This window comes from Anomalospiza imberbis, chromosome 18, assembly GCF_031753505.1.
Source record: "Anomalospiza imberbis isolate Cuckoo-Finch-1a 21T00152 chromosome 18, ASM3175350v1, whole genome shotgun sequence".
Taxonomy (NCBI): domain Eukaryota; kingdom Metazoa; phylum Chordata; class Aves; order Passeriformes; family Viduidae; genus Anomalospiza; species Anomalospiza imberbis.
In genome coordinates, this window is record NC_089698.1 from 1,746,432 (window position 1) to 1,767,937 (window position 21,506).

The 21,506-nt window shown below is 50.8% G+C and overlaps 1 protein-coding gene across 1 annotated transcript in view; it reads right to left on the reverse strand.

Annotated features, from left to right (window-relative positions):
- Positions 1 to 18,659, reverse strand: part of LOC137484493 (transmembrane protein 132B-like) — a 229,991-nt gene extending 211,332 nt beyond the window's left edge. Inside the window, exon 1 of the mRNA XM_068208343.1 lies at positions 18,483 to 18,659. Within this exon, the coding sequence (XP_068064444.1) occupies positions 18,483 to 18,567 (85 nt within the window). The 5' untranslated portion in view covers positions 18,568 to 18,659. The remainder of the gene's footprint in view (positions 1 to 18,482) is intronic.
- Between the last annotated feature and the right edge of the window lie 2,847 nt (positions 18,660 to 21,506).

Here is a 21,506-nt window from a genome sequence, read left to right on the forward strand (position 1 = left end):
TGGCATGAAAACTAAGAACAAAGAACTGTTTGTTTCTGCTTTGGAAATCTTTCTCTCCTGGTCTCTTTAGTTTTCTTGCCCATATCCAGCATCTTCTTCACTTTCAATTGTGTTATCACACATTCCATTCTATGATTCTTCATGGAGAAGAAAAAACCATCACTACCAAGTCAGCCTTGCTTTCAGGGTCACTTAAAGGACATTTCAGTTGCCCAACATGATGCAGCTGAGGACTCTAGATTATTCACCTGTTAGTCCTACAGGTGCTGTTTCTATAAAATTAAGTGCCTGTCTAATGGAAGTTTCCAAGAAGGAGCTGGAGAGACTGTGTACAGCATGGTAGAGAGTGCACAAAGTAAAATGACATCATCCTAAAGGGAAAAAAAAAAACCCAAGGAGGATCTGGAACCAGCTCCTTTCAAAGCAAGGCAGAATTCTGCTGTGCTGAAAATACCAACTGGCTGCTTTCCCAGGTAAAATGCCATTACTTGAAAGAAAGAGTCAATTACTGCCTCAAGGAACCTCCCTGTTGAGGCAAAAAAGCTATTTCAGACTATGTGTTGAGCCCTCTCCATGATTAGAAAAAGAGAAAGAAAACTGCTTGTGTGTCAAGCCAACACACAGGAAATACAGGGAGATGTGGGCACATTTTTCACCAGAGGGTGGCAAAGGGGAGACACGTCCTCTGCTCTGGGCTGCTCCAGCTCCACTCCCAAGCAAAGAAACAAGGACCAGCCCAATGTACTCAGCATTGGGCAGACAGAGAGCACAAAATGCCTCGAGGAGATCAGCAGGGACTCCCCTCACCTTGCTCTCTCTGAGAATCTTGCCTTTTTTGTTTTAACCTCCCTCCTGCCAGGGAGTGAAGCCTCCTGGAAGGTGCTGTCCCCAGGGCCAGCCCCGATGGTGGGGCCGTTTGAAGGCACCAAGGTCTCTCTGTGGGCTCTCACAGAGGCAGCTGGGCTGTTGCCATTAACTAACCCACACCAGGTCTTCTCCAAGGGTTTGGTGAACCTACCCATGCGCCCAGTGACCAAAATGCCAGTCAGGGGTGCAGGGGAGGAGTGCCCTTGCCTTTGAATCAATCCCAGCAGATACAGCTGTGAGCCCATCAGGGCACCCTGGTGAGAATTTTATCTTCCATCAGCTAACAACACTCAGTATTTGTTAAAGAGATGAGAAAGGCCTATTTTATCTGAGAGAGAGAGGGAGAAAAAATCCTATGTATACACACATGTATCTCTGCATAGTGTGTGCCTGAGTATACAGAAGATCCATACACATGCACACACTTCACAGCTTTCAGAGAGGATGACAGCATGTTTTCATATAGCACATCTGAAGAAAAGGTCTTGTACCAGTGCTACAGCAGAGAAAATTTCATCTTGAAAATAGAGAATGAAGGGAGAAGAAAAAATAAAAGAGAGAATGTTTTCCTTCTTCTCATGTCTCAGGAACTTAACTACAGTGATGGGAAGATATAAAACCCCAGACAGCAGAGCACTGTTCTGGAGGCCACGATGTGCATAAAAACTCCTGCAAGCCCTTGTTAAATGTTCCTACCCCTCCTACCCTCCAGCCCATACCTCCAGGGTGCAATTTTCAGGAGACAGAAAGATTTAATGTGCTTTGGTTAAAATAATCCCCTGGATTCTCGCTGCAGAGACTGTCATGACAGTGTGTTCCTCTGGTTTATTATATTAATAAGCAGAGTCATTCAGCACTCAACATGATGTGGCTCTCTGACTTGCACATGACTGTGTCCCCAAGCTGCAGCAATACGGAGGCCTGCCCCTAACTCCTACTTGCAAAAAAAAGGTTTGTTATTTTGAGGCAAAATAACCACAGCTGCTTACAAACAAGGATGCACATACAGCAGGTTTTAAGTGTGCAGAGGCAGCAGCTGAGTTCGCCCCCAGTCACCTCCAGTTTCCTCCCTGCTCCCTGCCAGGCTCCTTGGGATGCTGGTGATGTCCCCCACTCCCAAGCCCTCCATCACACTCCCATGTCCATCTCATCCTGTGCACCCAAGGTGCATGTTGAACATATTTTCTACTGATTAGAGCTAAATAAGAGTAAAAAAATAAGGTTATTAAAACAGTAAAAAAAAAATCTCTAACCCATGAGCAAAGCTCTCCTTCCTCTTCCTGGCTTGAAAAACACTGTCCTGAAATCACATGAACTTTCCCTAAAACCTCTAATCACTGCTCCCTGCCTTTATTTCCCAGCTGGGAGAGGCAAGTTCTGTTCCTGCACCCCAGGAAGCACCACTCACTTGGCTCTGAAGCTGCCCCACATGCAGCTCTGTTATCACCACCTTTTTGTGGGGTGTTTGGTTCCAGCACAACCAGAAAAGAGACTGCACCACTGCTGCCAACACTGCTGCTGATATCCACATGTACTCAATCCATGAGGACCCCAGCTGATTTTCTGCTCCCCTTTCCATAAAGGTTTTCTATTTTTCCCCAAAGATGCAGCCTCAGGAAGATGTTGTGTGGCAGAGGTTTTATACCATGTAAATGATGGATATTGTTTATGTACTGATTATGTCGAACCCAGCTGTTTACCTTTGCTAGGACTGCAATTATTTTAACAGTAATTGTAAAAATAAATTGGGGAGAGAAATAGCAGGAACTTCCTAGTTTGGTTTTCAAAACTAGAGCACTGCCAAGAGTGACCTGACCTCAGACAAGTCACATGCAGCCACTTATTTTAAATATCAACTGAGCTCATCCATGCATGGAAAACAGAGTGCTCTGTAGGGTTCTGGGCACAAATGGGTCCCCAAAGGTTCAGAATTCAGCCCGGTCACATCTTCCTCATTTATCACCACCTGCTTAAGCTGCCACAGCACCTAGATCTTCCCAGAAGCCAACCAACCACATAACACTGACATCAAACCTGCAGAAATGTGGTCAAACTGCCCACAAGACAAGCACATTGACCTCTTTTCTTCCCAACAGGTTCACTCTCCTCCATAAAAAAATGCCAGTATAGACTAAATATTTTTGAAGGCACTCATTTTGCAACTGGAGCAACCATTTCCCAGCCCTGCATGCAATTCCCCTGCTTCTCCTCCTCTCCCTGGATCGCAGACAGATGCCAAACCATGGAAGTTATTCTTTCATTCACAGCATCTGGTTCCTTGGCAGACTCCTCGGGTAATTATGTTCATAGCTTTAAAGCTGTCTCTAGCTCTGCTTCATGGGTTTGCTGCTTTTGGTTTGTAGCAGTCTCTTCTCATCTTCCCTGTCCACCACCAGGGCTGAACGTTGCTCTTAAAATACAGGAATTAGACCACTTGCATCTCCCTCCAACCAGAGCAGAAATAAACAATACCCCGCGTTGTTCTTTAAACACGAGCACTTGTTTTACTGCATGGTGCTCCTCTGCCTCTGGAGAAACCACAAACCCCTGTGCAAATCCCTCACCTGGCTCACACCTCTGTGCAACTGCAGAGTTCTCACCGTGAGGAACAGAGGGACAGACATGCACTGACTGCCAGATAGAGGGACACGAGCGGTGCAGCGCAGCAGCTCTGTTCATTTAACTGGGTTGAGGAAATGGTGCTTGTGCTGGGCAGGTCAGGGGTGCAGGGGTGCTCTCCTCCCCTGGGCAGGAGGGAAGCTGGATGCTCCCAGTCCTCATGCCCAGCATCCAAAGGCCCCATCTGGAGCAAACAGACTGAAAATGCTGCTCCCTCAGCACAAGGGGTGCAGCGGGGCTGGGCTCCCTCCCTGCTTTGGCACAAACCTCCCGTGTACCCTGTGTGCTGCAGAGGTGCCAGAGCCCCACCACAGGGCTCATGGAAAGAAATCACCTCGGGCAGAGAGGGACCCTGGGCATAGTTATGCTCTTTGAAGGAATAAGCTCATAAAGAGAGAAGTACAACAGATTTAAGCATTTAAATGCATTTCCATCACTGTTTGTGATGATTCCCAGACAGCAGCCTTCATTAAGCTGGAGCTGAAGCTGAGAACACCAATTAGCAGGATTTAAAAACAAAAAGAGGAACTGCTGCAGTTATCCCCAAATAAAGAGTACAGGCCCAGCCTAATCTTTTATGCCTGGCTTTGCTGGAAACGATGGGAGATTAAAGCTCCAGGAAGGTGCAGTGCACAGTCCTTGGGATGGGCAGCCTGCTCGGGCACTCAGCACTGTTTGGCTGCTGGGAGGGGAAGATGTAAAATACGGCAGTTCATCCTCACATCCACTGCCATGAAAGCAGGGAAAGAAAGGAAGAAGAGAAATCCTGGCAAAGCACTGGTGGACACCTCCATCTGTTCATCAAGCCCCAGACAGCTGGAGGAGGAGCACACTGAGAACTGCCCAGCAGGTCCCGGCAGTCGCTCTCACACACTTTAGGAGATGTTTGAGCTACTTTTAAATCACATGGCAGATTAAAGTTACACTTTTCTCCCATTCATTCTGTATTCTGTCAAATTCTTTATGCTGTGCAAAACAGTTCTACCAGTGGACCTTGACAGCCAGAGCCTTCATCCCCGCTGCTCAACCCCCACCATGGGAACTGCTTTCCAAAATAGTAAAATTCCTTGTCCAGTTTTCCTTCCCCCAGACTCAATCTGCAAAGCCTGCACATCAACTTTGTCCAGTTTAGCCTCAGACTGGCAGCAAAGACACCCAGCAGTGATAAACACAAACCAACAACAAAGATCAAATCATCTATTTAAAGGGTGAGTGTTATGGATTTTCCTTTTTTCTGTAAGGGCCATGAGCAATTATTTTTGAGCACAGAGATCTTAACCATTCATTTATCCTGAGAATAAAAGTGGGAGAAGGGGAAATGATTGCTTTTTCATTATTTGTCGCACTGCCAGTACTGAATCAAAGTCAGAGGACTGCCAAAAGATCTCTTTTGATCCAAATAACTATCATCCTCAAAAACGTTTCTACAGGGAGAAAACCCAAAACCCCAGTCCAATCTTTGCACCATGAGTCTAAAGAGAAACAACAAAAAACAATCAAACAAAAAACCCAAATAACAAAAGAAAACCAACCAAAAAATCTCCTCTTCCTCTAAGTTTTTGCCATTCAAGCCAGACACAAAAGCTTTTTAAAAGATGCTGTTGGGGGAATCCAGAACAGGACCAGAAAAAGCCAAGCTTGAGGATTCCCATCATCAGCCCAACACTGCAACACCACTCACAGTGACTTAGAGAGATCAAAAAAGAAAAAAAAATTACATATATATATATATATATATATATATAGAAAGATTTTACATCAGGAACCAATTTACTTTTGCTGCTCCACAGAGCAATCATGCCTCAGGACCCACAGCTAAATGGCTGCAGCTCACATAACTGGAAGAGCAAAGAAAGCAGCAGAGAACTTTAATGGCTTATGAAATTCAATTGAAATTGATGGTTGGAAAAGTGGAACATTTAACACCCACCAACTTAACATCAGTGCACCGTGTGCATGGACACACAGACAGGTACATGAACCAGAAAAGGTGGGAACGCATTTTCCACTCACCCACAGTGCCCTAGGGAAGGAGATGGCACTCTCATACAGGAACCGTAACAGTATGTAAATATTTTAACTCCTCCAGACCTTTTTCCACTGGAAGCTTTAATAGAAAACCCATCTTTTTTGGGTTGGCAATGCATTATTATGACTTGCACCATTCACGTCTCTGAAATATTAGAAGCTGCATTCTGCATTTCAACTTCAGCTGGAGCAGGAACTCAAAAACCCTCCCTGCTATTTGAGCTGACTTTGAATAAACTGTTTGCAGCTGAGGTACTTTTCCAGCACGGATCTTTTCTGCTATGAAGCCTGTCTCTGATGAACAATAGAAAAATATTGTTGACAGGGGTGTACTTTTCCATCTACTCAAAAATATAATTTTGCAGAATATTTTCACAGCTCAGCAGAAGGTGGAAAGAAAGACAATATTATGACTAGATAGGAAAGAAAGAAGACATTCGTTATAATTAGCTTATAGTAGTTTTCTTGTTGGTTTTGGCTTGCTTGAACAAGGTTCTTTACCAGTTACAGCTCCAATCTGACTTACAAAGCCTTCAGGCAAAACTCATAATCAAAGATTAACCTGGGTAAAAACAATCAGAATTTGGCCAGAACACTTCAGAGCAATGCTTATATCCACAAAGCACCTAGAACCACCAGTAATTTCACATCATGGCTTTTAAGTGCTCCCAGGTGCGTGGTCAGTCGGGTGCTGCAGGATGCATCACCCCAGCTTAGAGGCAAGAAAGGAATGGCCACATCCTGGCAAGGGTCACGCTGGCATTTATTGAGTGACTCAGGGCACGGGGACACTGTTGCCTTGCAGAAGGACTGAAACATCAGGAACCGGCTCACTGGAGCTCCATGGTGCCCCTGGAGCAGGCAGGGATGTGTTCATGAGGGCACTCCACACCGAGCTCTCTCCAGTGCGCTGCACCAGTTGATTCATGGGGAGGCTTTGATGTGCAAATTAATCATTATAACTTTTAACTGAGCTAATGTAAGCGTCATATGTTGCTAATTACACAATACAGGGGGGAAAAAAAATTGCAAATGAATTTAAATGCTTAACCTAATCAGGATGGCAAGTTGTGTTTTAATTACAAATTGTCGTGTAGCAGCAAAGCAGCTGCTGCATCTCAGCAGCTCTGGTTCCACTGCAAAGTCCTGCTGTGCCTCACTCGTGTGCTCAGGTCCAGCTCTGCTCCCCACAGCCCCAGCCACCCCCCAAGCCAAAGGTGGCTGCAACCTTGGCTGGGGGCAGCAGGGACATCGTCCAAGGGGCGTGCCACCCACACCTGGCATGAGGAAACACCCACCCTGAACATCTTTCTCCAGTAGTGTCTTGCAAGAAGGGCTCCATATGGACACCTTCAAGCTTGGCATGTCCAAACCTCCCCGTTGGCCACCTCTCCTTTTACCTGAATGAACGTTTCCACACACAGAGGCGGAAATCAGTGGTCTGCCTCCAACTCAGTGCTCCTCAATTCACATAAGCAAGAATCAAGAGGCATCTTTGGAGCCTGTTTCCTCTATGCCCTCACAGTTAAGGGGAAAGGAAGAATAAAATGAGATTACAATAAATAAACACTCCCGAACTTTGTAGTGCCTGGAGCAAGTTTTTACAACCAAATTAAAATGCCTGAATCTTGTGCCTTTAATTGGAGACACTGACAGAGCCAAGGAGCTGTAGCATGGCAGTGCACCTGCACAATGCATCACCTTGGGAAGATGCCAAGTGATGATGACCCTGCTCACCACCCAACTGACCCTGCACAAAAACACCCACTTGCCAATAACTCTGCTGGTAATTAACCAGAGAGTTGCAGTGAGGACAGAAAATCTCTGAAATGTATGGCAAAAATATGGTTATCTAAAAAAACAAAGACAGTCTATTGTTTCTTATATTATTTTTAACTTGACACAGCCCCTACATGTCAAAAAGGGTGGGGGGGAAAGCCTCTCAGCCTCTGAGAACATTAATTTGCTTTAGATTTTGCCAGTTACCCACAGTAAAGCAAAAACCTGCAGTATTTTTGGTTGGGTTTTTTTTGAACACCAGGGGGCTGATTACTGTGAAATGATCTTAGGCTTCTCCCACTAAGTGGACAGATGGATTGCTACTTTTGCAACTTCTTTTTGCAGCCTTGAATTCAGTTGCTGGCGGGAGGCTCCGTTCCAGCTCTCCCCAGCATCATTTCTCTCCTTGCACTTGTCATCTCACTTCCCAGCCTGAGGCTGGGCTATGGAAAAGGCTCTCTGCAAGCACAGGAATGTGCACACAACCCTGGACCCCACTGTGTCGGTACCTCTGGGGCTCTGCACCTCTCCCGTGCCCACCCTGGGGGAGAGGGAATGGCACAGGCACAGCAGAGCCCCACTCCTGCATTTCCATGCCAAGGAAGCTGCTGCTGCTGAAGCTATGGAGACAAATATCACCAGTGCTAGACAGACCAAAAATGAGGTCTCTCAGCACTCCAGCAAACAATCTGCAATGTAGAGGGTTCTGCAAGGTGAGAAGGAAACAAAAAGCACTGCTAGGCAAAAGTCATCTCCTTAACTTTTTTTTTAAAAAAGACAGATTTTACAAAGTGCAAACTGAAACGCTGCCAGGCTCCATCCCTGCTTCCCAGACAAGCACGGAGAGCCCGTTCAAAGCGACTCAGGAATGGCAGGAGCAAAGTGGGTCCCCGGCCAGCAGCCTTGGCATTCACAACCCACCACTCCCACAGGCAGCACCCAGCTGGCCGGGAGAAGAGCTCCGAAGAGACCCCTCAGCATGCAGGGAAGGGAACTGCTCATTCAGAAGGAGCTTTTTAGGGACGATCCCCCGAGGGGACACTGCCCACCCTCCTGGGCATCACCCCACTGCAGCCCAGGGACCGCAGCCCCTTTAAGATGGAGATAAGGGACAGAAGGAGGAAACACTCCGTTTGATCCGAGGAAGTGAAAAACCTCGGGAAAAGCAAACTGCCAGCCCCAGGAATGACTAAGCACAGAGCCAGGCAACGCAGAGCTGGCTAAGGCAGCCACACAGCACACACTCCCAGATCGGTGCCAGTTCTGAAGGTGTGCTGTATGGGAAAACCATTTCTGGGGAGAGAAAAAGAAAAGCCAAACCTAAAAACAACGACTCCATTCTTTAGTAAGCCACATGAACTGCCTGAGTGTGTTTATAAGCATTCCTATCCATCTGTAACTCCAGCTGATGCACAGATAGCAATATATGGGTCAATAATGGTTTATCTAAAGATGTGTGTCAGCCCATCTCTCCTCACTCTCTGACAAACCTTTTACAAGAGCCACTTACTTTAACCCTGAATTATCTGCCTCTGCTCATCTTCAGGGAGAATCAGCACAGCAGAGAAAGAAGCAGGCAATTCCCTGTGATCTGAAAGCTCACTTTCTAAATCAAATCAATTTTTTTAACGTAATTTGCCTCATTTAAATCACTGACCCATGCATTTTCTCACCATCCTTTGACAAGGGCTGCACCAATTGAAGCAAAACTAAAACACTTCAACCAGACCAATTCATAGAAGTCTTTAGAGGAATTCTTTCATCACTGTAATTAATTCTTTAAGTACCACAGTGGGATGCTCTGAATTCAAACCCAGTCCAAGGAGTAATGATTATACTACTGGGAGAAGCTGCACAGTAAATAAATGCAAGTGCCCTGCATTGAGGAAGAGAACTGTGTTTTGCAGATAATAACTCAGGATGAAGTCCCACAGACTGGAGTCTGCTACAACGATTCCCAGACACCTAAGGGATGAGCATTTTGACAGATATGCGTTAGAGCTGGGGCTGCTCCAGCTCTCAGCCCTCTGAGGAGGGGACAGAGGGCCTAGGGCAGTTTGGGAAACCATCTGAGAGTTTGCTGGTTGGTGCAGGAACCAAAGCTATGACTGCCCTTTGGCTGTCCCCACGAGGTTAAATGCAACAAAGCCTTCTTACACATTTAATGTGTTGGGCTGCAGTATGCTCGGAGAAAGGGAGGGAGATGCTTTAACTCTGGATGAGCAGGACACTTCAAGACACAGCTGAAGCTGTACCCAGGAGCTGATACTTGTCCCCCAGGGCTTACAGCAGACTCCAGTAATCTCATTATGACACTATAATAAGTGAAATAAGGTGCACAACATGGACATTTGGGGTTTAAAAGAGCATGTCTGAAGAACAGCTCCTCAGTGCAGTCCCTGAAAATACCCCAATCCCCATGGCCTGTCCATCTTCATCCCACCAAGGTGATGAGATGGGCACCACCATCTGGGCTCTCCTCTGTAGGGCTGTCTTTGATTGTAGCAATAAAGAGAAACAATCCCATCTCTTCGTTTCTCCTTATGACTTCCCATAAGAATTGTGATGGGCTGGTGCAAATCAAACACAGCAGAAGAACCAAGTAGTGCCAACGCTGGGGCAGACAGAGAGCCCTTACAGAGAGCCTCAGCACTGCTTGGGATGGGGCTTGGAGGTGCCAAGCAGCTCAGGCACCAAAACAAGCCAGGGCTGAGATGTGGAGGAGGAGACAGTGCCTGAGCTATGCTCAGCACGCCAGGGCTAACAGACTGGCCACGAACCACAGCAACCTCTGTCCAAGGTAAGCCTCACTCCCTGAAGAGCAGCAGCAAAAACCATCAGCTGCCATCAAAAAGTAACCCCAGGGCCCAGCTTCACCCAACACCTCTGCTCTCCCTGCCAGCAGGGCTTAGACTTGGGGCTGCTGCCCCAGGGCACCTCATGGCGATGATGCAGAAGACAGACAATGGCTTTGATGGTATCCACTTTTTTCTCTAAAGCCCTTTGATATCTACAGGTGAAAGAATGATAAATGATTAATATTTGAAAAGAAAAAAAATTTCTCAACTGCAATAAAGTTCATGCTATCTTCTGTTTGTATCTTGCTTGTTTCCCCTCTTTAATGGAGTTAAGCTTTTTTTGCACCAATATTCATGCTAATAACTTTCAGTGGGCTACTCCTAAGCAAAAGACCTGAAATGAGTAACTGTGCTGCATTAAAAAAGTGGAAGAAACCTTTGTATATTAATTCTCATAGCTGTCAGAGATGAGGATTTAATAATGTTAGTATCTAAGCTACTCCATTATTTCCAAACACCTTGGAGCGGAATGTCTTAGTGGGAGATGAATTAGATAGTGTGACTGTAACTGCCTTCTGAGTGTTTTCAGAGCATAATCTATGGCTCATCACCACGTGTGCTTCAAGTCCTTGCCCTCTCTTCTCCAAATAACCTCCAGCTGTAAATGCATTTACGTGCTGGATATTTAAATGCCAGACCCAGCTCGTTTTTTTGAGCATTTCCCACTCCCTGTTTAAGCATTTGTCCCCATTTAATAGATTTGCCTGGGTTCGGCTTTGGATGGGTGGTAGGGACGGAGAGTTGGGAACTCAGGTCGTCCAATAAATGATGGAATGAAGCAAAGAAGGAAAACTGTAGGCGGAATACAGGAGAGGTCTGATGGGCTGCAAAGCTCTCTGCCAAGGGAAGCAGCAGAAGTCCTGCATGGCTGAAAACCAGCCATGCTCAGGAACAGGCTGTACCCAACCTCCAGAGATGGGAAAGGCAGTTTATTTGCCAACTTTTCCAGCTCTAATTCCCATGATTTGGAGAGGCTGAGGCACACTGGCCTTTGAGCTTGCCCTGAGAGAGCTCTGCTGCTTCCAGAAAGCTCTTACCATCCTCTCCAGGTGCCTCTGTTGCAACCTTTTAAAAGCCTGTTTCCCTGTGTGCGTGTTGTGTCCTCTCTGCACTCACTGAAAGACAAATCAGACTTTGTGTCATTAGTCCCTGCTAGCCCCAGCTCTCTGAGTGCCCTTGAGAGCCCCCAGTGACATTGCAGACTGCAGTGGCCCCACAGAGTCAGGGACAGGGGCACCGGGGGCGGGTGGCTGTTGTCTTTCACCAGACCGGGTGCTCACACTGGCCAGGGACTTGCCCCACGCAGACATCCAGACCAGCTCGTTCCAAAACTCATTCTGGATTTTTTCCTTTTTCAACCAGAAATCTGAGTTCCAAGACCGGTCAGCAGCTATCAACTCTTTGCTGAGTTTCTGATTACTGCTTATTGCATAGAAACCTGTTCCATCTGCTCAAGGGCTCCCTTTTAGGGCACAGGGGCTCTGTCTTACTTTTTGGTGTGAGTTTCATCCTTTTTTGAAGCTGCAGCATAAATGTTTGTTTCAAGAGCTGCAGCATCCATTAGACAGCCCTCCTTCCCCATTGTGGCGAGAGTCTTGCTGCTAAGCGAAAGCTGTGGCTAATTGACAACAACTCCTAAACTGAGATATAAAGTAGCTGTGTCTGTCACTCATGCAAACAGCAACGGCAGCTCAGCTGCTAAATAATGGAAAATGGTTCATTTTTCTGACTCAGGGAAGATCCTTTATTAAAGAAATGCACATCTCCGGTGCTTCAGAGCCATGCCCTGATCATTCCTGCATCTTAAAAATCTAACATTGGCCATAAAATTCCTAAGTAACATAAACCCTGTTCCTTTCACTACTCTCCCAATCAGAAAAACTGGATTTAAATCACCTGCTGGCAGGTTTATTACAGGGCCCACAAGCAGATAAGGTCCTGTGCACCAGCCCTCTGCACTTAACAGGAAATAAATCTCTGCTTTGCCATCTGTTTTTGAAATGTTTCCATACAAGCTAAACAAAAAACCCCAAAGATACGTGCACCTCTCAATCCTTTAAAGGATTTTATTTCTGGGGTAATGAGGATGACATTTCTCCCCTCTCTAGCAGAAAAGCTTTTCCTCCTCAGGCTGATTGCCCCCAGGGCTCCCTCAGCCCACAGCTAAACTCTCCCAACCTTGTATGTGTGCATTAATGGGCTCAGCACAGGGGCAGCTGCTTGGCCAGAGGCACCTCCTCCCACACATCCCATGGGCTGCTACCAGTGCAAAGACCATTTCTGGAGCCTGCTGAGCCCCTTGGCTTGGCCAGAATGAGGATTTCGATCCCCGCTTCTCCATTTAGCCCCAGTTTGAATTGCATCGGCGGAGTTTTTTCCATCATTCCCTTCCATCACCAGCGCCAAGCTGGAGCTGCCCGACACGGGGGGTTTCACACCATCCCCTCCCCATAACCAGGCCTGTGGTCCTTGCACAGCCTTTAAGCAGATGGCAGCACCATCCCAAGGCAGGAGGATGTGGCCACGCAACCACAGAGTGCCGAGCACCCTCTCCCCAGGATTTAGCAGCTTTGTCACTAAAAGCCCATTCATTTCCTGGCACTGCAGGTCTCCTTCCCCTCTGCAGGGGAAGCGATGGGGCAGAGCAGCTCCTGGGGGCCAGCTGGTGCAGGCACGGTGACATGAGCAGAGCTGGTTTACATGCAGTTTCCAATTAGTTTACTCAGCAGACAGCAGCCTCGTGGAAACGCCTCTGTTCCTGGCTATCCCTCACCCCTCAGGGCACCCCTTTGCTTGCTCTCTGACTACCGCCATCACCAAAAACATATCAGGAAAAAAACAGAGTTAAAATCAAATGCTACACTTAATTTTCTCTCCTTGCCTGAAGTTGCAAGAGACAAGATAGGACATAATCACCACTTTTAAAATCATCTCCTATGACAGGCAAATTGATCAAGTGGAGAGGCTGGGCTGCTTTTGAACTTGAACAAACTGATTTTCCATGAAAGATGGTGTTTACATTGCCTCTCAATAGTCTGCTGAAATATGCATTCCTCCTGCCATTTCATCACCAAAATTTGGGAGGAAAGAGTGTTTTTGGTGGGGGGGGAGAAAGAATGAAAAAAGAGAAAAGGAAAAAACTGTGCTTGAATCTGAAGCACATCATAAATTGATGAAGCTTTCTGAATGCTGTCAGAAACAAACATTTATGTAAACAAAGAACAGCTCAAAGCGTGTTGCAAGAGAAGTTTTGGGAAGCATGGAAAAAAACATTAATATTTACCTTGCACCTGAGATTAAAGCCGATTTGTGTACTGCCCGAACAGCAAAGTCCTCCCACAAGGAGCTCACCCACCACACACACTCCAGCAGCCCTGGCTTTACTTCCCAATGCAGCACTCTACGTCACAGAGGGCAGTGGGAACACCCAGGGAAAGGCAGACACCGAGCAATCCCCATCCCCTCCCTTAAGTTGTCTTCAGGGACCTCTCTGCTTGTAATTTCTGCCTGCCCAGCCTCACGTGGGAGCTGCTTCCTCTGAAATGCCAGCTGGGAACTCCCGACAGCACGAAATCGAAGCATCTTCCACGACATCTAGAGCACCACATGGTAACTCACACTCCACAGCCTCCGTGGCACTTAATGCGAGAGGATCTGACAGTTGGGAAAGCACCACGTGCCAGCACATCAGTGAGCCACTGACAGGGCTGAGAGCTAAAGCTCTGCCAACAAACCAAGTCACTGCTTGTCAGTAACTAACATTAGTTATATTTAGGCAAGGAGGGAATGGGGAATCAAGATCAGGGGGTTAAATTTGTGGAGCTGACAGTATTTGTTTTGGTGGGGTGGCTTCTCTTTCACCGGGAGGTTTATAAAGGCCAGAAGACCTCGGTTTTGCTTGCTTCATTGCAGGACAGAAGGGGCTGCACCCTCCCCTTTGCTCCTCTGAGACAGGACAGGTCTGCAGCCGCCTCCACGAGACACAGAGCTTCGTGAAGCCACCTCTCCATCACAGCGAAACCTGTGCTTTGTACCGGGGCAACCACCAAGGTCAGGACAAGCAGCACGAGATGCCATAACCCAACATCACGAGTAATGACACCCCTTCCTCCACCTTTCAGCAAAGGGACGCAGCCAGCACGGGCCCCCTGAGCAGCCTGGCTGCAAAACACATTTCTGGGGAGATATGGAGAAGGGCAGGATGGCCCCAACTCAGCGTGAGGTGAGCAGGGTGGAACCTCCATCCCACTGGCACCACTGGGAAAACCCTGCACAGCCTAAAGCCCTGTGTAACCCAAATCCCCGTGCACCTCCGTGGAGCACAGACTCTTCTCTCCAGGCACTTTGAAACAAGGAAGTCCTTGCCCAGGGACTGTGCCTTCCAAACTGCTGCCTGGGCTGAAAGAGCAACCAAATCCATGATGGCAAACCCAACACAGCAATTAAATAAATGGAGCAATCTCTGGCTCAGGAATGCATCCTTCATCCAAAAAATCCTTCCCGACGCACAAACCCTGTCCCAGTCTTGGCAAACCCCTGCTCTGACCTCCTGCAGCTGCTCCTGGGCTCGCTCACACCTTCCTTGCCACACTAAGCTGCTTTAAACACAGATAATAGGGCTGGGAGTGACTATCATTCCCAGCAATAAAATACAGCAAATCAATAGCATTTAATTGATATTTATATTTTAATGTAACTATTTTGGTATTCTAATCACAAAAGACTCTATTGATCAGCCAGAGTCGGTGAACAGAGTTCTGTGACCAAGCCACACATATTGAAGAAAATAATCAAAACCCAAAACCAGCGAGACTTCCCCATTTCAAATGCACAAAGGAGGCTGCAGCACCAGTGACAGGAGATTTTGAATTGAAAAATGCTGTGCAGGGTAAGTCACAGAGTTGCCTCCTGCATTCCCAGAGAGCCCAATACCAATCGCAGCAGCAATGCATAAATCCAGAGTAGCTCCACTGACTTCAGAGCAGCTGGTCTAGATTTATGCTGATGGGAAATAAAATCAGGGTATCTAAAATATTCTGCTCTAATGGATGCTGGAGCAAAAGGCACTATAATAATTTCAGACTTCCCCCCCGCCCAGCCCACTGTCCCCCACTTCACATCAGTTTGAACAGTCATTGCATAAAATGTTGAGATCTGCACTAGTCTGGGGAAAATAACCTACATTTCAACAGTTTGTACGATCATGATCTGCAAATCTATTGTACAGTAGACAATACAGGTCTTTCATTCCTGCTCCTAAAGAGCCTCTGAACAAAAAGTGTCTCCATATTAGGGAGAGTGATACAGGGACACATAATAAAATAAGCATAATGTCTCTCCACCCACGCCCCCCTGGAGCCAGAGTCTAAAAGCAATCGCGGGTGCTTCCTCCCGCACAGCTGACAGCAGCCCGAGCGCATCCCACAGGGGCTGGAGCAGCGTGTTCGGCGAGCTCTGCACGCCCCGTTCTGCGCTGCCCTGCCCCGCCGCCAGCCCCGCGCTCCCGCACCCGCTCCGGGCTGCGAGGCAGCGCAGCGAGCCGGTGACACAGCATCAGGCAGGAAAACAAAATATTCAGGTAACTCATCCAGCTCGCTCACAGGATACCTATTCATATAACCTCGGAGACAGCTCCGCCGCCGCCAGCGAGGAAGGCGGCCAAAACCCTGCCTAGATGCCAGCAACAAACGGGGGCCTGCTGCCAGCGAGAGACATCCTCGAGCTCAGCGTGAGCGGCCCTCGGCTGCCAAACACACACGCACACCCTCTGCTCGCAGCCGTGCGCGCCAGCAGCCGGGCCGCCGGAGAGCCGGGGCAGGAGAGTGATCTCTTAATTGGACCTTCACAAAGCTATTTAGGGGACCTGCCTGACAGGCGAACAAATGCCACCCGCTTTGAAGAGGCTGCAGAAACTCAGCCTGCTGCATCGCCGGTCCCCGCAACGCCGCCTGCCCAGAGCCGGCCCCGGCAAGGGGGAAGGGAGGGAGCGAAGGCAAATAAATAGAGAAAAATGGCAAGAGCCCAAGGCGAGCGTCTCTATGAGCTGGGAGCTTTGCGGAGATGGCAGCACCGCGGCATGACTCATGCAGGTGTCTCTCCCGTCTGCAGGAACCCAAACCGAGATGCGGTTCGTTAACCCCTGTAATCCAGAGGAGAAAACCGGCTTGGATTACAGCGAGCTGCAGGAAGATCGGCACAGCCCCGGAGGGAGGCGTTCCCGGGCTCTGCCGCCGCTCGCCCCTCTCGGAAGAGCTCTCCCCTGACCCCAAAGCCCCTCTGCACGCACAGACATTGCTGCGGTCCGCGCCAGGGGTGGGACAGGGCAGGGGCAGCGCTCCGCTACGGAAGCAGAAGGATGCTAAGGCCGAGAGAGGAGAGAGGCGCAGGCGGGGAACGCGCTCGTTATTCACAGCTCGAGCTGGGAGCGCACTGCGAGCTCCTGACGCGCACCCTGAGCAGGGAGGGCTCAGAGCAGCGGAGAGGGATGGATGGATGGATGGATTCGTCGGTAGGTTTGCAGCCACAAACTGTTTCAAAGTGGGTTTCCATATGTTTAAGCACTCAGAGCGCTGGAAGAATTACACCCACAGCCCAATCTCACCATGGTAGCTACCCACACAGGAGGAGACGGGAGGGGGGAATATCAGGGAAAAGATTAGCATTAATATGTCAAAGCAATAAATAAAAAAGATTTTTAAAAAACCCAAAAAACGGAAACCTGCTCCTTTGCTGCGCCTAACTGCCTCCTCGATAAAAGAAGAGCTGCACGGCGCACAGGGCATCGCAGTGACCACAGAACGCCACCATTCCGCGGGGCAGTGCTGACCCACAGGCAGCCCGTGCCCTCCGTCCTGTGCTCGGTGCCCCAGTCCCCACAAGCTGCACCTCATTTTCCATGCCCTGCACCCCAAACTCTGCACCCCGGTCCCCGTGTCCTGCTCAGGAGGAATTCCAAGCGCCGCCGTGGCTGCACACAGCCCAGCCAAGGAGGGGGATGGAGGGCAGGGGCATGCAGTGCTTTTGGGGTGAGCAGAGCAAGGAGCCCCTGCTGTCCATCTTCTGTGTGTCCCCAAGGTGGATGCCTCCTTCCTAGCAAATCGTTCCTGCTCTTCCTGAAGGAACCTTTCCTAAAACACTTCCCCACAACAAAGCCTTCCCTGTGCCCTCCCCAAGAGCGACAGCTACTGCTATTACCCCTCCCATGGATCGCTCCTTTTCACCTAAAATCCTTGCATTTAGGCATATTCCCTAAACCCCCCGTGAAGTTTCCCCAGCAGCCCAAGCTTCACGCTACGGCCAAACGCGAGCACCGTCCCGAGAAGCAGTAAGCGCAAACGAATCCCCGAGCAACTTCAGCACCGACGCACCTTAATTAATTTGCTTTTAACAACCCCTGTTTATTAGGAACAGCATCTGCGAGGGAGCTCACGGGAGCACGCAGAGGAGAACGTCCCCAGAGTGAAGTCCTGCTAAAGACTTTCCCAGGGGCAGCGCTCTGGCAGCCTGGAGTGAGCCCTTCCCCAGCAAACAGCCGCACCTGGGACCCCAAACGCTGCTCCCAAGTCCAGCTGGGGGGAAATAAAAAAAATAAATAAATAAAAAAAGAAAAGAAAAATAAGAGCATCTCCCAGCCTCACTCCCTGCCTCGCAGCTGGCCGTGATGAGGGAATCCCACCTGAGCCCAGTCAAGGGCCAGACCCCGCGCCCCGCCAGCCCACCGAAACCCGTCCTTCTCGCAAATAAGCACAAAAATGTTGCACAAGTATTTTGTTACCGAAGGGGTTTAGCTCCTGCACATCTTTCCCCCCACCCGCGCCCATAGAGAGTCAGAAAGAGAGAGGAGCATCAGGGAGGAACGGGGGTCGACTGCCCCGTGGGAAACCCCACGGGGGAAACCCCAAATCCCAGACCCTTCTCCATCCCCCAGAGCTCCGGCAAGCCCAAACTTTTCCTTTTTTTCCCCCCAAATCGGCAGGAACGCGCTGGCAGCGGCCGAAGCAGGCGGGCAGCCTTCGCGCAGGGGGCCGGGAGCCCGCGACACGCGTGGGGACAGGGGACACCCGGGGAGGCAGCGGAGCTGGATGGGGACTTCTTGGTGCGCCCCAGAGACGGAGCTCGGAGCGCGTTCCACCCGCAGCGCTGCGCGGAGCGCCGGGGAGAGCCGGGAGGGAGGGCTGGGATGGGGGAAACGGCCCTAAATAAAACCGGGAGAGGGAGCAGATATGAAATAAACACAAATAGTTGAAATCAAACACGGAAATGAACACAAAAACCAAACCAAACAAACAGGACCACAGTGGCGGGGGGTCGCGGCGGCGGGACCGGGGTTACCTCGGCACAGGAGCAGCAGCGGCGCCAGGAGCAGCGCGGGGCCCCGGGAGAGCATCCTCTTTGTTCCATGCCCAGAAGTAGTCATGGTGCTGATTTATTTGGAGAGGGGCGGCTGAGCGGGGCGGGGGGGCCGGGGGTGTCGCGCCGGAGCCCGTAACCACTCCCCCCGCTCCCCGCCCGCTCCGCTCCGCTCCGCTCCGTCCGGCGGCGGGGCCGGCGCCCGCGGAGGTGGGCAGGGGCAGGGGAAGGGGCAGGGGCAGGGGCAGGGGCAGGGGGGTCCCCGCTCCCCGCCGGCCCCGCGCTCACGGCCGCCCCCGCCGCATCGCCGCCCCGGGGCCACCGGCGCCGCCCCCGCCCGCGGCAGCAGCAGCGGCAGCAGCAGCGGCGGCTCCCCCGGGGCAGCGGGCGCCGGTGCCGGGGCTGCGGCGGCGCGGCCGGGCTCACCTGAGCGGGAGCGGGGCGGCCGGGCCCGCAGGTGCGTCTCAGCGCCCCTGGGCTGCGCGATGCCCGGGCCCGCGGGGGGCCGGCGAGCGGGGCAGCCCCGCGTGGCCTCGGCTCGGCCCGGTTGCCGGCGGCCCGCGGGGTCGGGGTCGGGCCCGTGGCGCTCCCGGTGCCGCTCCCGGTGCCGCTCCCGGTCCCGCTCCCGGTGCCGCTCCCGGTGCCGGTCCCGGTGAGGGAGGGGGGGGTGGGGGGTGGGGGGGGGCGCGCCGGCCGCGAGCCGCGCAAAGAGCGCGCGCGCACCCTGGCGGCCGCCGGCGGAACTGCACGGGGACGGGACGGGAAAAGTGTGAGAGCGCCCCAAAAACGGCGAGGGCACCCCAAAGTGTGTGAGAGCGCCCCAAAAACAGCGGGGGCACCCCAAAGTGTGTGAGAGCGCCCCAAAAACGGCGAGGGCACCCCAAAGTGTGTGAGAGCGCCCCAAAGTGTGTGAGAGAGCCCCAAAAACGGCGAGGGCACCCCAAAGTGTGTGAGAGAGCCCCAAAGTGTGTGAGAGAGCCCCAAAAACGGCGAGGGCACCCCAAAGTGTGTGAGAGAGCCCCAAAGTGTGTGAGAGAGCCCCAAAAACGGCGAGGGCACCCCAAAGTGTGTGAGAGCGCCCCAAAAACGGCGAGGGCACCCCAAAGTGTGTAAGAGCGCCCCAAAGTGTGTGAGAGAGCCCCAAAAACGGCGAGGGCACCCCAAAGTGTGTGAGAGAGCCCCAAAGTGTGTGAGAGAGCCCCAAAAACGGCGAGGGCACCCCAAAGTGTGTGAGAGCGCCCCAAAAACGGCGAGGGCACCCCAAAGTGTGTGAGAGCGCCCCAAAATGTGTGAGAGAGCCCCAAAAACGGTGAGGGCACCCCAGAATGTGTGAGAGCATCCCAAAATCTGCGAGGGCATCCCAAAAACTGTGAGAGCATCCCGGACAGTATCGGAGTATCCCGAATAGTATGGGAGCTGCCGGGGGTGGGCAAAGGGCATCCCGCGGGATGTGGGGGCATCCAGAACGGTGTGAGAGCATCCCGGACAGTGTCAGAGCATCCTGAACGGTGTGAGAGCATCCCGGACAGTGTCAGAGCATCCTGAACGGTGTGAGAGCATCCCGGACAGTGTCAGATCATCCTGAACAGGCTGAGAGCATCCCGGACAGTGTCAGAGCATCCAGAACGGTGTGAGAGCATCCCGGACAGTGTCAGATCATCCCAAACAGTGTCAGAGCATCCTGAACAATGTGAGAGCATCCTGAACGGTGTGAGAGCATCCCGGACACTGTCAGATCATCCTGAACAGGCTGAGAGCATCCCGGACAATGTCAGATCATCCTGAACGGTGTGAAAGCATCTTGAACAATGTGAGAGTATCCCAAACAGTGTCAGAGCATCCCAAACAGTGTCAGAGCATTCTAAAGGCTGTGCAAAGGGCATCCCTCGGGATATGGGGGCATCTTGAATGGTGTCAGAACCTCCTGAACAGGGTGAGAGCATTCCGAACAGTGTCAGAGCATTCTAAATGATGTGCAAGGGGCATTACTCTTCGAAGAGTGTGAGAGTGTCCAAAGGGGTGTGCAAAGGGCACCCCAAGCAGTGTGTGGGTGTGCAAAGGGCTCCCCAGAGGTGTGGCAAGGGAGCCTCGGGGCTTGGAGGCCATCCCGTGGATGTGCACAGGGCGTCCCAAGGGCTGTGCACTGGGGGTGAGCAGCGTGCCAGGGCAGTGCCAGCAGCACCAGCAGCGTGCCCAGGGGAGCCCCCACGCTCCCATCCCCGCGGGATCACCCTGGGTGGCGCTTTGCCAGTGGAGCCGGGCATTGCCTGTGTCCTCTCCCTTGGAATGCAAACGTATCCCACTGCTGGAGCTGGAATTCCACTCCAGACCCGCTCAGCCCTGATTGCTGGGAGCTGTTGCTGTGCTCGCAGTGAAAGCAGCGAGACAGGGAAGGAAAAGGAGAGGGAACTCTAAACCCCTCCCCTGGGCTCTCCTGCAGTTTTGCGAACATGTCTCCGAGCCAGATTTTTTTCCCTCCCTGCATAAACAAGCTTTTCTGTACTACTTGCTGTAATCTTGTTTGCTCCATAACCACTCCTAGGAATGTCATAAAAAATTTAGCTCTAATATTTTACCACTCCACACAAACATGAATGTGAATAAATGCTTATCTCCCATGTAGGGAGATGTACAGCAGCATGAGAGCACATGGGAATCAACCTCAGGCTGGAGGAACCGGACCCACAGAGGTGGGCAGAAAACAAAACCCAAGGGAACCCAAAGATTTGGGTTCCTCAAAGAACATAAAACTAATAAATAAGTATATAAAATGAGTAAAAGGCAGTAATGAAGAGCATCGTGCTGTCTGCCCTCAGTACCTGATCTAATAAAATACAACTGGAACGTTCAGCTGCTCGTGGAGATCTGGTGATCCAAAATAAGGGAATCAGCTGCTTTAGGCATCCCATTTCTTTCTTGGGGAGTGTGGGGGGATCTTGGGTTTTCCAGCTGGAAGTACAGGGGCTGCTCCTGGCCCTGGGGGGGGGGGTGTCACCGTGTGCCATT